Genomic DNA, 17,363 nt, shown 5'->3' with positions numbered 1-17,363 from the left:
CAGTAGTAAGACTGCCAAGGGAAGAAAATGATTATTTTAAGAGATCTGAAAAGCGGAAGCGTTGTTGATTATAATTAGCATGTAATCTGAAACTGCAACTGTACCATGCAGCACATGAGATGAGACAATTAGCATTTAATTAGGAGCTTTGCACACTTTCTTCTTCCACTTTGATAGCTCAAGTGATTGCTTTAGAGTCTCTCACTATCCTTTTGTTCCATTTCCTTTCATACAACTTCAATTTTCCAAGATTTGGAAGGTTATTTTCAAAAAAATATTCCTTGGCTTTAAAAAAAAAATTACAGAATTTCTCATTTGATCATAAAATCAAGTGTATTAATCCAGTCTGAAATCCTTATCTGAACAGAAGACTCAACAGATTTCCATGAAGTCCAGGCTGTGCAAATACATAAGCACGTGTGTATGAACATGTGCAGCCCCATTAAAAGCAGCTTTATCATTCATGCCTTTTAATATCAAACACATTTGACCTAAAAGCTTAGCAGTTCTTAATCAAGCAAAAACTCTTCAAATGGTATAGAACAGCTTTAGTGTTAGCTTGGGAGTCAGGTTAAAAGGTTAGGAAAAATAAGGAAATCTGATCGAGAGGAAAAAGTTGAAGCCAAGGTAAACTCATGCATTCCTCCCACCCTCAAAGCTGAAAATTTGCCCTCTGAGCAGATGTTGCAGAGCAGTGCTTCCTCTGCTAACCCCAGTGAAGGCCACACACAGATTTCCAAGTGGCTAAATTCTCTCTTCCACATTTCACAGACCTGGAATGACAGCTCTCATCACAGAAACCTCTAGCTTTGTCTTACAATTGCTTATACTAAGGTACCAGAAAAAAGATCTTAGGCTGACACTTAAGGTGATTTGACTTGACACCTGAATAACTATCTTCCCCTGGATATCCTGGGTATTTCTATGCATATAGAAACCTGGATCCCAGCAGCCTGAAGGGAGGTGTAAGTTAAGGGCCATAATGTGCAAACTTTGAGCAGAACTGTAACCACACTTTCTCCCATTCACATTATAGACACAGGCTCGGGCAAAATCCTTGCTGCAGTGAACCCATATCTAAGAGCGCTGACAGAGAGCAGTTCAGCCCTGCAAAGACACAGGCAGCACCCAAAGAACACAGCAAGTCTATAATCAGTAATAAAAGGAAAGCAAAAGTCAATGTTCTCCGAAGGGCTCTTTCACTTTCCTTTAAGCTGTCTCTCTACCCTCACTTGAAAACTCAAGATGTGATTACTGGGGTCATTTATTCAGCCCCCATAACTGCCAAGATCCTCAACCTGATCCAAAGAGCACCATTTTTAGAGTTCCCCAAAATAACACCAGCTGGATGCAGACAGCCCAGAATACAGCATACCCTCTGTAGGAGAGCTGAACTTGGTCTCATTGACAAATGTGGACAGATCAGAGGGCTGTGGGTAATCCTGCTTGTCCGTGCTCAGGTCCACAGTCATGCAGGTCCATTTCTGGCTGGTCACTGCCAGTTTCTCCTCATCTGTTGCATGAACCACTGCAGATATGACAGGAGGCGTTTCTGGGGTAGGCAGCGGGGTGGGATCCTGTAGAAAACAGAGCTGATTAATTCTGTTATCTTTCATCAAGAAGTTGTATTGTCAACTCTGAATTCCTCCACCTGCAGTCATCCTTTTAATTCCACGCTCTTCACTGCAGCCCTGTCTAAAATGCTTACTGAAAAATAAAGTGCTGCACTTAGAACTGCCCTAGCAACAAGCCTTCCTCCTATTACTGAGCTCTCTGATGATAAACACTCACATTGCAAAGCTGCCTTGATAACAAGGCAGAAAGAAAATCTGGAGCCTTTTAAACCCTTTAAACACTTGACAGAAGTTGCACCCACTGTCAGGACTGAAGTCTTAGAGGAGCAAAGCTGACTTTTTAGGCTTCCCTTGCAGGAGCAAGTCTGTGTAGGGCTGCAAGTTCACAAACCCTTTCTGCACTTCTATACCATCAACCCTCATCAATGAGAGGGCAAGATGGGGCAAAAGAAGGCAGGCAGCAGTGTGGAAGGAGCAGTGCTGCATCAAAGCAGTTGGGCCTTTACACACAGAGAGCTTTTGTTAACTCCCTTCCAAGGGAACCACCTGCCGGCTGTTTACAGCAAGGAATAGAGCCGTCCAAGCACGTGCTCCTGCTAGACCAGCCCTCTTGTTTTACTTCTGTTTTCCTTGCAGCTCAGTGTATCTAGCTTCTTACTTCTGAATTCAAAAACTCCAGGGTGGATACTTGGCTTCATTTTTCTTTTATCATAGGCCAATCCAAAGCATTCTTGGTAATAGCCTAATTGGGATTCCCAGAGCAGTATATACCGCATAGATGCCAAAAGCTTAATACCTCATGATTACAGCCCCACACATCCTACTTGGACACCAGTATGCTTACATTCTTTACCAAAGTTCTTCTATTATTAAATGTACAATTGTAAATCAAAATGTCTCTTCTTCACCCCCGCAAGAATATACGTATCACAACGATGCAGTACTTTACCTGAGAAGGAGGATCAGATAGTGGAGATCTTTTTGGTGATTTTTTCACCCTAAATGTATCACTAAAAACAAAGTTAAGACAGTTAGCATGGTCATAGCAAAACGAAAGGGGTCATTTCATACTTAGCAAGAGACAGCTACAGAAAGTGCATTCTCTGTAAGCCCTTCTGCTTGTAAATCCCACCCATTAGGCAGCAGCACCACAGAGAAACATGCTGGAGGTACACAGTTTTGTCATGCATTTGGAACAGACCTTGATTCCCAAAAAGCTGAGTAAAGCAGGATTGCCATATTTCTAAATTCACAGAAAAAATGTGGGTTTTTTTTCCTGCTAACTACTGACAGAATGTTATTTACAGAACAGAGTTGCTACTCCACTGCAATTCAAATGTCTGCTCCAACACAGACATCTTCAGTGGCCTTAAGCAAATTATTTAACTTCTGTCTGCTCCAGTTTCCCATCCAAAAATAAAGCCCTAAACATATCTTTACAGGAATGACCTGGGAGTTAAACCTGATAGACTCAGTCAGTAAGCTCCAACCACCCCACAGGTCATGAAGATGAGAAAGAAATGGGTTTGCTTTGGGTGAAGGACATAAAAAAAGGCTGAGGAGGGTGCTGTTGCTGAGATTCCAGCACAAAGTTCCATCCTTACCAACAGACACAATAAATGTCTCCCTTTGAGATATCCCCCCTCACTGCAGCCTTCCAGTACCTACAAGGAGGCTATAAACAGGAAGGGAGTCAACTCTTTACAAAGGTAGATAATAGCAAGACAAGTGGAAATGATTTTAAGTTGAGGGAGGGAAGATGGAGGTTGGATGTCAGGGGGAAGTTCTTTACTATGAGAGCGGTGAGGTGCTGGAACAGCTGCCCAGAGAGGCTGTGGATGCCCCGTCCATCCCTGGAGGTGTTCAAGGCCAGGTTGGATGGGGCCCTGGGCAGCCTGGGCTGGAATTAAATGGGGAGGTTGGTGGCCCTACATGTGACAGGGGGGTTGGAGATTCATGATCCTTGAGGTCCCTTCCAACCCTGGCCATTCTGTGATTGAAACAAATACAGCATCAAATATGGCAATGCTGCTTCCACTGCCCAACAGCTCACAATGCAAATCAGGAGTGCAGACACTGTAGCCCTCCAAAAATCCCACAGGTTTGAATCAGGCAAAGAGAATGAAGAGTTTATGTTATATGGAAGTGTGCAACTATAAATGTTGGCTTTGTCTTTCTTCACAATTGGTTTAAAGACTTTTCTAACAAGGACATCAACCAATTATCTACCATCTTTATGCATGTTGCCACAGCCGTTCAAACACGTTTTGCTACTGACTAGAAGAGGCAGAAAACATCCTACTCACTGATAGAAATTTAATGTAAGAAGTTGAGGGGCAGTGGCAAAAGTTACTGCCCATCAGCTCATTCCTGTCAATGAGTGGCAAGGTCAGCACTGTGAATTGTAATGGTGGCTTTCAATTGGAAGAGGGTAAATCAATACCACTTCTATAGGGAAAAATTAATTGGTCAGCTGAATATTAGTGTGTTCAGTGCTACTAATTATCTAGTTAGGATGCTAGAAATAATTAGGACAAGTTATTCCCTTAAGGAGAAATACTTTATGCAGTATTTAAGAAAATGGATTGCACAATGTTTTTGTGTGATGGTAGGAATAAAACTCTGCTGTATTATCTCAAGGATGGGAATTCTGCAGTTTTTAAAAGAGGATCTTCTTTGACAGGCAAACAGATAATGAGGCATTAGACTCCTCTAACTCATTCACAGATGGGCGCTTTCCTTAAACAAGCTTTCATATGTGCCAGTGAAGTGACACAGTTAACACAAGAGCTTCATGCTGAATAATAACTGATCATGCTGCAAAATAAATGAGTAAAATTAAAAAGCCCATAAATCAGAGAAGAAAATTGAAATGTTAGCTTAGAATTACTTACAACAGAGAACATACAGACATCACATCTTCTACCATCCTAAGACAAATAAGACAAAGAAAAGAGAGACAGACAGAAGGAACTGACAAAAAAGATAAACCTACAAATACTGTTAATGTGTTACGGCAATCTGATCATGCATATCTTCTGCCTGCAGAACCTCTACTTTTTATTGAGCAACGGTTTCAGAAGAAAAAATGTTAATATTTAAGTTTTTTACTCTTTTTAAATTCAACCTTATACTTCAAACATGCATTCATCTTACAAAGCACATTTGTCAACGCTGAAGATACTGAGCTAAATTCTCATCAACAAATGAACCATTCTTGCCTTCCCTGATGGCAGCCACCTGCTTTCTCCTCAAAGCACACTACTAGGAATAAGGGATGTCAGACTGTCTTGAATGGCAATTAAGCTTAAGGAAAGCACTACTACTCAGCTTGGCAGCTCCTGCTCCATTCCTCACATGTGTGGCTCCTGAAGCTGGCATGCTGCATTTCCAAAGACAGCCTCCAACCACCCAGCACCTTTGGGAGGCATGTCGACACAAACCACCTATCTGGATACAGCATTGAGCAGGGACTCGGAAGGCATCAGCTGCTCTTTGTTCACTTTCATCTGAGTAAGATGATCCAGCACAAAACAGCTCAGCGCTTCAGCACGTGACCAGAGAGTGATTTGCATCAAGCTGACGTCCATTCTAGAAACCTCGTGTTTCCATGTGTACAGCACATAGTAGTGCACACTTAGCAATGACTTACACTCATGCCTGGCTTCTTCGCCTCCCATAATTCTCACCTAACAACAACAGTCTTTCTGTACAATGAACACGCTCTCAATCTAGCCCATGGAATTTTATTTCTGCAACTCTCAACAGAAAACAAACAAGCAAACAACAACAAAAAGCCTGGCTTGGCAAAATTCTTTAATTTGGATATATTACAGTATCTTTTCTAATTCCAACACCTGTCAACAGCTCAGAGCAGTGTTTTGCACTGGCTTCTCTCTCCTACCCTATTGAGGAGGCACCACAAAGGAGGGTCCAACAGGCAGTATCTTTGCCCAGGCTGAGTTCTCCTACCCTGGATCCCATAGAAGAGTCACACCAAGGGGCCTTGTGACAGAGAGAGCAGTGACAGGCAGAGACAAATATAGCCACTGCCTCCCACAGCATCCTCTAGCAAGCTTTAGGCCAATTTTCTTCTAGAAAGTGTTAGAGCTGCAGGCAGCGCTGCGCATTAACATGCAGATCCTCTTTGTTAGAAACCACTTGCAAAAGTAGGTTATAGGGCTGCAGTGAGCAGATATCTATTATAATGCCGTGAAAGAAGTCCCAAACAAGGGCAGAAAATTCTTATAAACCTCCTGAAAAAAAAGATTACAGAAACCTACAAACTCTTTTTAAATTCACATCGCCTCGAAATTAACAACTTTGGAATTGGTTCTGATATTCAGAGCAGATGGGTGGGCCCAAGAAGCTTCTACCAGGGGTCCAGCTCCTGGACAACACAAGGAGGCTCTGGCTTTCTGTAAATATTGGACTTTAGGGTCTGGTGACATAAAAATTCCCCTCTTTTCCCAAGTACAACTCAAGTTGTTCCTCTCTTGCAGTCAGACTTCTGCATGTTGGTTTCAACCTCCCTACTCCTTTAGGGAAGACATTCTTTGCAGGCTTTACATTAACCACATAATCTTTAAATTGTCCAGTTTTACCAAAATACTGTAAGTCACTGGATAAAACTTGCCGTGTGCAATAGAGGATTTATTCTTGTCTTACTGTTTCATTCCTCACTCAAAAACTATGGTTCATAGAATACTCTTGACTGGCGTGAATCATCTTAAACAGTTTCAAATTCCAAAATGAGCTCACCAAAAAATTTGACACAAAATTGATAAAATTTGGACTTAATCAGATTCAAAGCTACACTGGACCCCAAAATTCAAAAACTCAATTCTCGGACCAGCGACCTCATCAGGATTGATTCACTGCTGGTTCTCCCTTTTGATCTGGAAATGCCAAGCTACCAAGGTAACAGGCTGAGGGAAAGCGTGTACAGACATGAGTCCAGTAAACAGCACTCAACAGCATCTTCCTTTCCCTTGTCAAAGACAAAACTGCTCTAACTACGCTATGGGTAGGAGTGTGCTGCTTCAAATCCACAAACATCTGAGCCCTTTAACTTACGTCTTTAGTGGCGTCTTCTTCTTTTTTGCGGGTTTATTCAAGTTGTCTCCATCAGTTCCGTTTGTTTCGTTGGCACTGGCTGGTATCTCAAAGGAGGCTGGAGATTTAGTGGGTGAGTTGGCAATCTTAGAAGAAGACTTGAAAGGGTCAATGGAGTCCTCGCACATGTCTGGCTCAAAACTGTACGTTTGTTGAGGCAGTTTGGGAGATTCTTGCATTTTTGTACTAGAGGAGAACGGGTTAAAATTGGGATCATCCCACTTATCAATATCAAAAGTGTAAGATCCTTTTGTGATAGGGATTTCGTTTGGATCAGTGGGTGTCTTTGTCGGTGTGGTCGGAGCGTTGTCAAGCTTTTCCACTGGCTTTTTAGTCTTTGGCCTCCGTAGTGGCATTTTAGCACCAGGCTTTTTACCTGCTTTTTTAGGAGGAGGAGTGCTCTCCTGTTGCTCTTCACCAATCCCTTTTTCTTCCGAATAATCAAATTCCAGCCTCACCGCAACGCCTTTGGCTGGAAGGTCCTCCTGTCCCCCAGTGTCCGACGGAGTCACCTCCCCAGCCTCCGGTGCAGGTGTAAGAGGTAGTGTTTTCTTATTGGCAGGGGGCGAGTTTTGCACTTTGCTGCCTCCAGTGCTAAAAGCACTAATCCCTTCCAAATTATCTGGATCCAAAGGGTAGGATCCCTCAGGCACAGCAGAGGCCTCCTGTTTCTCAGCAGAGGTTTTAGAAGGGTCAGTATACTTGGGTTTTACTGAGTCAGCTTTTGCTTCAGGTGCTGGTTTCTCCTCACCTGCAGAAGCTGCTTGGCCAAGGTCAGGAGGCTCTTGTGGCGCTTCCTTCACCAGCGGAGCATCCAGGGATTTTTTTGCTGGCTGTTTCTTTTTTAAGGAAGCGGGCCTGGATTTCTTTGTTCGCTTAAGGGTACTGGAAGCACTGCTTGAACCAGTACCATAAGCATCTGCTGTCGGCGCTAATGTCTCACTGTTGCCAAGGTAGGATGCTCCATCAAAATCACTAGCTTGCAAGCTAAGAGACCGAGATAACGTAGATTTGGAAACTGGCACTGAATCAGTAGATTTTCTTCGAACATTCGCTTTGGGGTCACGACTCTTCAATTCTGGAGAGCTCGGCCCTAAGGCGTGGAGAGAATCAACCAGCTCAATGTTATCAAAGTCCAAGTTGTAAGTTCCACTGCTGGCTATTGGCTTGTCCTCATCGAAGACGGTGGAAAAAGAATGGCAAGGGGGACGGAAAGGGCTTTCTTCAACTGTCTCACTGTGTGACACATCAGTTACAGGAACAGTTTCAGGAGGTAATCCTGTGGAAACAAACAGAAAACAGTGAATTTCTAATGTCCCTTTACAATAAATTCCCTTACAATTTGGCCAGTGCTTCAGCAACTGCATGTTCATATTAAGTTTTGTTTCCTATGTTCTATTTTTACTAATTTCCCAGAGGAAAAAACAATGGCACATAGCTTCCTCTCCACGAGACATCAAGGCTGCTCCTGTCTGCCCTAAGCAGTCAATACGTTCCACTTTGACCTCATAATACCAAGTTTATAACGGGACATCAATCACTAAGAATTCTGTATGAAACAGATTATGTTAAAGATTAAAAAAGAAATCAATTAGACAACTCTACAAATATTCTCAGTTGCATATCTTCCATAAGAACGACCATTACATGCTCCCTACTGATTATTCAGAACATTTCTCAAAGGGTAGTCTAATTCAATGATGAAGGGAAAATTATATTCTAGAACTGTCCAACAGAGCATCTTTTCATTGTAGCTAAGCGTTTGCTTGCTGAATAGAATCCTAAAAAGTTCTGTTGAACAATTATATTGGACAAAACAGACAAACACAGTGTATATCAAAAGGACAGAAAATATAAAAGTAAGAAAGGATTAAGATAACGATTAAGATTTCTGCCTTCTATCTCATGAAAATTCATTACTAAAATGCCTTGCTGATCCTGAATATGGGTTGCTCCTGCTGCCATTGCACTGTTCTGTGTCTGAACCTCACTGCCACCTCCACCAACGTGTATGTATCACAGCCAAGGTGTGCAGAGTTCAGAAATCTTCAGTTCCCCACCCAGGCTATGCTTAGCTGGCTCGTCTGTACTTAGCAGCTGAGCTCTTGCTGATGAGCACTGAAAGAAAACACTTTTTTTCTATTGAACAACACAGCATTTTTCATGCTGTCAACTTCAAATGAGTTCTTTGCTCACCTTTAAGTGATTTCAGCAAAACTTCTACGCATCTTTTTCACTTCAGTCCTACACGTTTTGCAAAACAAATTTCCATTTTGCCCAGCTCCGTTCATTAATCTTTTCCATAAAAGCAATATGGGCAGAGAATCAATAAGTACTTTTAGTTAGAAGCCATGACTGGACGATGAACAGACGATGAACATTTTTTCTTTATTTCAGTGGAAATTTTCTGTCCATATAGAAATTGTTTAAGGATGCTGAGAACGGAAGAAACTTTAGGGAATTGGATACATTTCCTTAGAGCAGCATGAAGTATATTCAGACATTTTCAAAGGAATGACAGTAAGATGGATTGTCTTTGAGGAATAGGATTTTACTGAGTTACATGAATTAAAAACATTGTTTTACTGTGGTTGTTTTGTTTTTTCTGAAATGAATGCTATTAACTTGGCAGTACTTCAGGACAGTTTATTATTTCCCTCATCTCCCCTGGGGTGCCCGTGGTTTCAGTCTGGTGGAAAGGTCACTAATTAAACACAATTTGCTGAGCTTCACACACACATCTCTCACTTCTGACACTGGTCAGACTCAAACAGTGTCATAAAAGCCCACGTTATACTAATCTGTGCATTTTACATCAAAATGGAATGGAAGACACTTAGCAGGAATACAGTGCAATAAGCACTTGCATAGCTCTAACAAGTCAGCAGAGCCCAAATCTAGGTCAGCATGAAATAAAAGAGAGATCTGAACACAGTCTTCTGGAATTACACATTATTTTCATTCCTGCACATGCTGAAGGCCTCACTAGGGTTGAGGTCTCTTGTTTAAAGTCAGTACAAACATTTATTTTATATATATAAAAAAAATCAGTGTTCTGCAGAACTTGGAATGTAAAAGACAGGCGCAGCACAGCTGAGATTGGGAACAGATCACAGCAGCAAATGAAGGTACAACGTCTTCCATGCTCACAGTAGAGCAGCATTCAGATTCGGCATGCTCCACATAATGCAGAGTTTTAACCCCTTTAATTGCTTATTTCACAGTTTCCTTCAAACTAAACTCAGTACAGATTTCTGCGGAGCGCAGCTCGACTCGCTGCTGTGACGTTTCCATTGTTTCTCTATGGAACAATATGTGAAATTGAGAAAACAGGGCTTCTGGCAGAAATGCAGAGCTGCTGCTTGATTCTTCCAGCACCACAAGTGACACGACTCCACCCTGGTAGCAGCAGGAATGTGGGAGGGGAAGAGGTGAACAGTATATATTGCAGAGCAATACAACACTGTACTGCTACAAAGACATATTAAGATCATTCTTTCCTGATGTTAAAATCATATTTGGAGCACAGTGCCATTTGCTTTCTTACATCACAAGATTAAGCAGAACAGTCTTGCTAATTACAGTATTTCATTAAAATACAGCTTGATGGCAGAGGAATGCACTATGCAAAAGAAAGCAGGATTTGCCTTAGAGAGAACAGCATAACATCTTGAACAAGGACTTTTAGGGGCCCACTGCAAGATACTGACACTCACACACAAATGATACCCATAAGAGATGCCCACAGGTAGATGCTAATTATTTTAAGGAGCACAGGTGATAGCAGGGAAATCTCTTTTGTCCCCAAAAACAGGCGAATCCCAAAAGAAAGCTCCCACTTCACCTTATTACAAAGAAGGTCCACACACTGCTCCTTCCAAGCAGACAGCTTTCTGACTGCAGAGGAACTCTGCCTGGATTGGGTAAGAAAAATCCCTAAACCAACAAAAGCTGAGGCTTTGTGAAGCAGGCAGTGAGCCCTTGGGATCTGCACCAAACACAGGCAGTGTTACCTCAGGTGAAGGAACGCTTCCAAAACCACGGAAGCATCTTCCAACATGCTTTAAAGATATTTTAAGCAGAAAAGAAATGATGCATCTCCACCAGCTACCAGCTTGTTGAATCTAAATCTTAACTGCTTCTTTATGAATAATGAATATCTATTGGGGAAATAGAATCGAGAAGTTCCAGCTGCTTTTACATACTCTTCCCCTTCAATTATGTTCAATTCCAGTGCTAGAGCTGCACTGCATGCTAGGACAGTAGAGTGTTTTGTTCTTTGTTGACATGTCTCTAAAATAAGAATGAAATCCAATAGGCTTGGATTGGAAAATAAAAAGCCTTAATGCTGCTGACTTGGAAGCAAAGCAAAACACTATTTTGAAAGATGTACAAAACCTGATCAGATCTAATAAAGCAAGAAGAAATTCAACTCTATTTCTGCTTCCTTGAGAAAAAGAGGTAAAAGGAAACCTCTGGAAAATGCATACAGCACATACTCACTCTGTCTGTAATAAAGAAATAACTCACCAGACAAGTACACTTTGCCTACAGCACACAGGAATTGGAATTACTTAATATCACACATAGTCAAACACCGCTTATTTCAAGTTCCTGCTTGTTACGAGAAGTCTTTGACGTTATGAAATCAGTTGGAGCACTATTTTTAAGATTGCTGTAAAAATACTCCAGCCATTTATTCCGGGAGAAAATTTAGATATAAAGTTTATTTTCAATTTTTCCCTCTCCAAGTCTGTGCCAGGCTTGGAGAGGGAAAAAAAAAAAAAGTTTTCCATACCAAAAATTCAGCTTGCTCTTGCCTGGGTCATAATCTCTGTACTGTAAATGCTGACTTCCATTCCTCTGGCACAGGAAGGAACTGGAGATAGGTCTCCCATTGGAGATGAGCGGGTTGTAAAACAGAAAGGACTGCAAGACTTGCAGCTCCCACCACGTGCTGCTCCCTGAGCCCATCCATGCCCCCTGGCCCTCTCCCCTCACCCGCAGCCCCCCGGCTCGGCTACAAGGCAGGTCTTACACTGTTGGGAGCTGGAATGAAGCCAGGTGAACCAAGCTGCATTTTGGTCCCATCATATTTATTAAGCTTTGAAGTAGTTCTAATTAAAAACTCTCCTCTTGGCTTTCCGGCAGCGGGGTCCAGCTGTTGCGCTAATGAGAGCAGGCAGGATAACTGCAACCGTCTGCATCAATAACTGCTGTCAGATACAGATGAAATAATCCTTCGAGCACTGACTGTGCTCCCTCCTTCCACCCCTCCCACAGAAGACAAAGACACGAGGCCAGCCGTTGCTGCCTTGCTCCACATGTCAGACTCCTCGCCTGCCCGTCTTCCTTATTGCTACTGTGTGAGCTGTAGGCTGCAATGAGAAACGCTCCTTCAGCTGCTCCTAAACCCCAGAAAGGGGCTCACTGTTGTGTGCAGCCACGTGCACAACCCAGAGGTAACAGAACTGCAGGATAACTGTTCCTCGGTGGCTTATGAAGTACAAAATGTCCAACTAAAATGTCACATTTCCAAAGAAGCATGCAAACACCCAGATTAGAGTCTTCACATTCTTAATTTCTGCTAAAGATTTCAGAAACAAATGAATGCTTTGTGTTGCCCTCCTACATTTGATTTTCTTCTGCATTACACATCTTTCTTCTCTCCCATAAATCGCCCTGTTGTATAACTGCATATTGCATAACTTTGGAGCTCCGTCAGTTTGTAGTAATTTGCCACCCATGAACAAAATCTTATTTGCAAATGAAATGTTTTCCTCTCTGTCATCCAGTGGCTTTTAATATAGCTCACGTTTGGCTGTGAATAAATACATTCAGTTTCCTATCTTTCTTCAGGATTATCTGACAGAAAGGAGGGGGAAATGTGGGATACAGGGAGAAAAGAATCACACGTGACAGGGAAGCACATGCGTAATCAAAGGCTTGAAGATAATCTACTGCAGTAATTAAAAACATGCTCCAATCCTGTTTAGCATATGCATTCTTTTGTTCTCTCAGCAATTAACTTATTTTGTAATCATGGAAATTAAGATTAGAAAAAGGAAAGAAGATGGAGAAACATTTGATATGGTGAAGAGGGAACTGTAAATGAAAAACTACTAGATCTCAGTATTTCATTTCTATTTTATGGGATCAGTTTGTCCTTTTACGTTCTTATAAACTCTTAGCATAACAATCTTCAAGAGCACTTCATGAATAAACCCTAAAAATATTTTAAAGATAGACCGAGATAAGGATAGCTCAAGATATTTCCAAGACTTGTCATATCCCTTAAGGTTGAAACTAAAGCTCAAAAGCCTCCATTATGCATATGAAACACAAGTGAGCTTTAGTCTGCTTTGAGTAAAATCACCTTTTCACAGTTTAGCCAGGTAATCAAGATGACTTAGCTTTTGGATAGGACAATAAACAGCATAATGGGGAATTCAATCTTAAATTGCTCAGCTGACATCAGATAACCCAAACAAAGCTAGTTTGGGCTAATACAGTGCTTCTACTCCTTCAAATTCTATTATTCAATTTGGAGAACAAAGAACACAGAGGCAAAAGTTTCTCTGTTTTTTTAAATGCAATATTCTCTTCTTGAAAGTTCCTTTATCAGTGTACACCATTTTCATGTGTCTGTATTACACACACACTAATGTGTACTGCTTTGTTACTCCTATACTGTACCAAAGAGCTCATTACTATTGTTCAATGTTCTACTCTTCTTTCTGTTCTGTTCTGCTTCAGATGACAGCTGAAAGTGACATTTTGTTAGCTGTCACTGTTAACAGCACTTGCATCTCTCTTAGTAAAGCTCCTAAAATACTAGGAGGAGGGAATGGAAAAAAATATTCTAGAAAATTCATCTTTTCTTTATTATTTGTCAAATGTTATGGCAGATTCTCTAGTACTTTACTCCAGCAAGCAACTGGGTTTTTTCTCCTATAGTGGACAAAGATGATTATAAACTCATTAATCTTCCAGAAAACACTTTGTTAGCATCCATTCCTTGTCTCTGCTAACACAAACACCTCCCTGCAGCAACCTGTCCCATACTGCATGCTTGTTACCTGTGTCTTCCAGGGGCAGCTGAGGCTTTATTTCTTGCTCTGCTATGTCTGCTACGATGGCTACTGCTGTGTCGGGTGGTGGCTGTGGAGGTGATGGAGGAGCCTTGACTGGTGTAGTGGATTCTGGGGTCTCAAATGCTTCTTCTGAGTCAGAGCTCCTGGGAAAAACATGAGAGAGAGAGTTTCCTTTAACAGGCAGGACTAGTGAGTAGAGTGAAGATTCATGTTTGGAGGATACAAGTTGTATTTGGAAATGCAGAATTTCCCCATAGCCCTTTTCAAAAAGTAAACACACAGGTTTGTTACACATGGTGAGACAAGCTACAAAATGTGCTGAGTCCTGGTATTGTCAATCATTCAAATTGACAGTTTCCTAAAGGAAAAGGGATCTGCCCATTTCTAGCAGTTCTTTTCAAGGCTGGACTGCAGCTCCCATGGCTGCCCACACTCAGCATAACAGTGCAGCTGGGACCAAACCTGCTGTGAAATTAAACCAGAAGCACCCCACAAGCCATCCTGCTGCAATGAGGACTCCTCTCACTTTGTTGAAGTCAAACGATACCTCAGAGCTGCCGGATTCTGCTCGCTTTATTAAAGCTCATGTTTATTTTAAGCAGATCGATGTCAGCAGAGGTACAAGTACAGGATTTACATCCTATTACACTTGCTGAAATCTGTCACAGTGGGAAATCTCCTGTGAGCTGGGTAAGAAAAGACCCCACTGCCACCCCCACCAGCCTGAGCAACAGAGGGGACTCTGCAGAACATCATGACCCTTCTCCCTGGTGTAACCAGATGCTTTGGGTGGTTTTCTCACCTTTTGGGAAATTTCTGTCTGCCCAAAGCTTCACAGAATTGTAGGGGTTGGAAGGGACCTCTAGAGATCATCGAGACCAACCCCCAATCACAGAATAAGAAGCTTACACCACTTCCTAGAGAACTGCTCATCAAAACTGTCTGGGTGTCAATTCTTTCTATGGCTGTAAACCCTCTCTGTGTCATTGCTTAAACTGTGCACAGTCATCAGGCTACAGAATGGGTGAATGAGAATAGGCAGGCTGCAGCAATGTGAATTATATCCCTTCAGAGACATATCGTGCCCTAAATTGAAATATTTTAAGAAGAGCTGAGAACAAAGAACTTCCATAAACAAAGCTACACAATAGTCATTCAGCAGAACAACATTTTTTTTCTCCTACCTCCACTGAGATGGTTCAGGAAACTCATAAGTTGAAGCACCAAGCGAAAAGGCAATTTGATATTTACCTTGTAGAGAAATATTTCCTGTCATAAAAATAAACCTATGATGTTATCATCCAAACCAGTAGAATTAAGGGCAATTCCTACCTCTTGAGCTTGTCTGTATCACCTGAGCTTCAGCACACATCTTTGTTTTGCCAATATTTAATAATCTTGGAAAGACTCCAACCCAATACATTTAATGTTCACATGCACTCCAGCAAAGCAGCAATGTAACCAGAAAGAATGCCTTAATCATAATTCAAATGCTGCTGAGTTTGTTATGAGAAGCAATTCTGACAACAAAATATGGCATTTAAAAAAGAAATCTGAAAGGAAGCTCAGTATCAGAAAAACATTCTTTGCCATTGCCTTGAATATGGCAGAGAGCACAAAGCCTGCAAGTACACATGAGGACATCACTCCAAGGTCTACACCACATATCTTAGGAAAATGAGATCCCGTGTTCAGCCAGTTCAGCTTTCCCTAGTGAAAATACTGGATGGTCTCTCTTGCATAAGATATTTTTAAGACCATAGCTGTACTTTTAAAGCATACCAAAAGATTTTCCCAGAACAACAGGATTTCCTGAGAAAAGGAAATTACATATTTCAGCCAGCTCTATTCATAATATCATTTCTCTCAGAAATAAAGGGTAGGCAGGAAAAAAAAATAAAACAAAACCCACCAAAAAACAACAAAACAAAAAAAATCCCCACTGCCATAAAGTTCATAGCGTAGAACAGACTGCCAGTGGTGGCAGGCACAGACCCAGTGGTGGGCAGGCTGTGCCAAAGGGAAGTGCCTGCTTCATCTTCTATACCATGCTTCTGGAGCTCCAGACAAGGAGAAGGCAGGGTAAGAAGGGACACGTGGGTCTTGGAGATGCAGAACTGTTGGTCCCAGCTCATCATTTAGGGGGCATGCATCACTTGGGCATGCAAGTATAGAATCGCAGCCTGAAGAATTGCTTTCTGGGAAAACAAGGAATTAAAAGCTATATGATGGAACATATATACATTCACACAGTTCCAAAAGGCAATGGCCAGCTTAGGTAATCAACTGGAGCTTGCCTTGAGAGTATATTTTGTATCCTTACATCTGCATCCTTTGTTGGTTGGGTTTTTGTTTTGTTTTTATGCAATGGGTAAAAAAGATATAGATTGCAGAAGACACCAAGTGATGATAATAATAGAGTACAAAATAACTAGAAATATTCTTGTAGTCCATCTCTTTCACCTCTTAGAAGACAACCAGTAAGCAGTAAATAGAAAGGCAGTCAACAGAACACCATGAACAGTCTACAGCAGGTACAGACAGGGAGAGGTGGGAGAGCCAAGGAGCAGCCAGGGGAGCAGGAGTTCTATTCTCATCTGGAGGCTTGGAGGTCTTGCCAGCCTGCTGCACTAACCTCAGGAAGAAACAAGGGGAGTAACTTGGGTTGACTTCTTTGCCACCTTCCTCGTGGAAACTCAGCCTCACAAATGACCTTACCTTTTTTTTTTTTTTTTTTGTAAAGCACATGCTATGAAGTCGTCCCTTATTTTAGGACAAAATATAGCCCTTAGTCACTGTGGCTGGCAAGCACCCAGTAAGCAAGAATGAGATTACTTGCTGCCACTGCCTTCGCTTGCCCTCTTCAAGAATGACAGCCATCAAATTGTGGTCACCCACAGTTGATGTCCACAACCTAGAGCCAAAATGAAATAGCTTGCAGGAGAATGGTTGCAACGCCTTCTGCGTCACTGGGAATCCTCCAGTGTCTCAGGTTCTTCCAACATTCACATTACAGCAGTATAAACAGTGCAAGTGCATGCTCACATTAAAAAAAGTCACGGATATCTTACGACATGCACACAACAGCAAAAGCAAACTGTGCTCCATTACCATACAAGAGTGCCTGGAAAGTAATGAGCCAAAATAAAGGATTCCAAAGTTTGATTGGAGAGCTCTTATATGAATATTGCCCTCTAATTGCAATGGGCAGGATGTTTGGAGGCATACAGAGAAACTGAGAGGGCTATCCCAGACATTAAGCCTCTCATATCCATAATGCTAATCTGGCTGACCAACTTGAAGCAGCAAAAACTTCCAAAGATTTGTTTGAGATACAAATGCAGTCCTAAATACTTGAGGGGGAGGAGACAGAAATGGCTGTTTTGTCTCAGTTTTCTACCTCAAGTTTACATCTACACATTCTTTGCTACTGGCTGGAGCTGCATTCTTAATGGCAACACACAGGTTCCAGTAGATTTAACCTTCTAAAGCATCTAAAATATCATGAAGTTAAGATAGTCAGTATTTGCTGAAGTTTATCACATAGCACGTGAAGAATCCAAATGAACAAAAAAAAAAA

General features: G+C 41.7%; 1 protein-coding gene across 2 annotated transcripts; it reads right to left on the bottom strand.

Annotated features, from left to right (window-relative positions):
- Positions 1-1,304: 1,304 nt before the first annotated feature.
- LOC104912084 (transforming acidic coiled-coil-containing protein 2-like) lies at positions 1,305-14,093 on the bottom strand. 2 transcript variants are annotated; one of them, XM_010714930.2, is made up of 5 exons: positions 13,769-14,093; positions 6,651-7,968; positions 4,469-4,504; positions 2,524-2,584; positions 1,305-1,577 (listed from the first exon to the last, which is right to left on the bottom strand). In XM_010714930.2, exons 1-5 carry the CDS (start codon positions 14,076-14,078, stop codon positions 1,320-1,322), a joined length of 1,983 nt encoding a protein of 660 aa, XP_010713232.1. In that variant the 5' UTR covers positions 14,079-14,093; the 3' UTR covers positions 1,305-1,319. The 2 variants fall into 2 exon arrangements, with proteins under 2 accessions (XP_010713232.1, XP_019473440.1); XM_019617895.1 differs by lacking the exon at positions 4,469-4,504.
- Between the last annotated feature and the right edge of the window lie 3,270 nt (positions 14,094-17,363).

The sequence above is a fragment of the Meleagris gallopavo genome, chromosome 8, assembly GCF_000146605.3.
Source record: "Meleagris gallopavo isolate NT-WF06-2002-E0010 breed Aviagen turkey brand Nicholas breeding stock chromosome 8, Turkey_5.1, whole genome shotgun sequence".
In the NCBI taxonomy this organism is placed as follows: domain Eukaryota; kingdom Metazoa; phylum Chordata; class Aves; order Galliformes; family Phasianidae; genus Meleagris; species Meleagris gallopavo.
The sequence above is the reverse complement of the archived record's forward strand: the minus strand, read 5'-3'. Positions and strand labels throughout refer to the sequence as shown.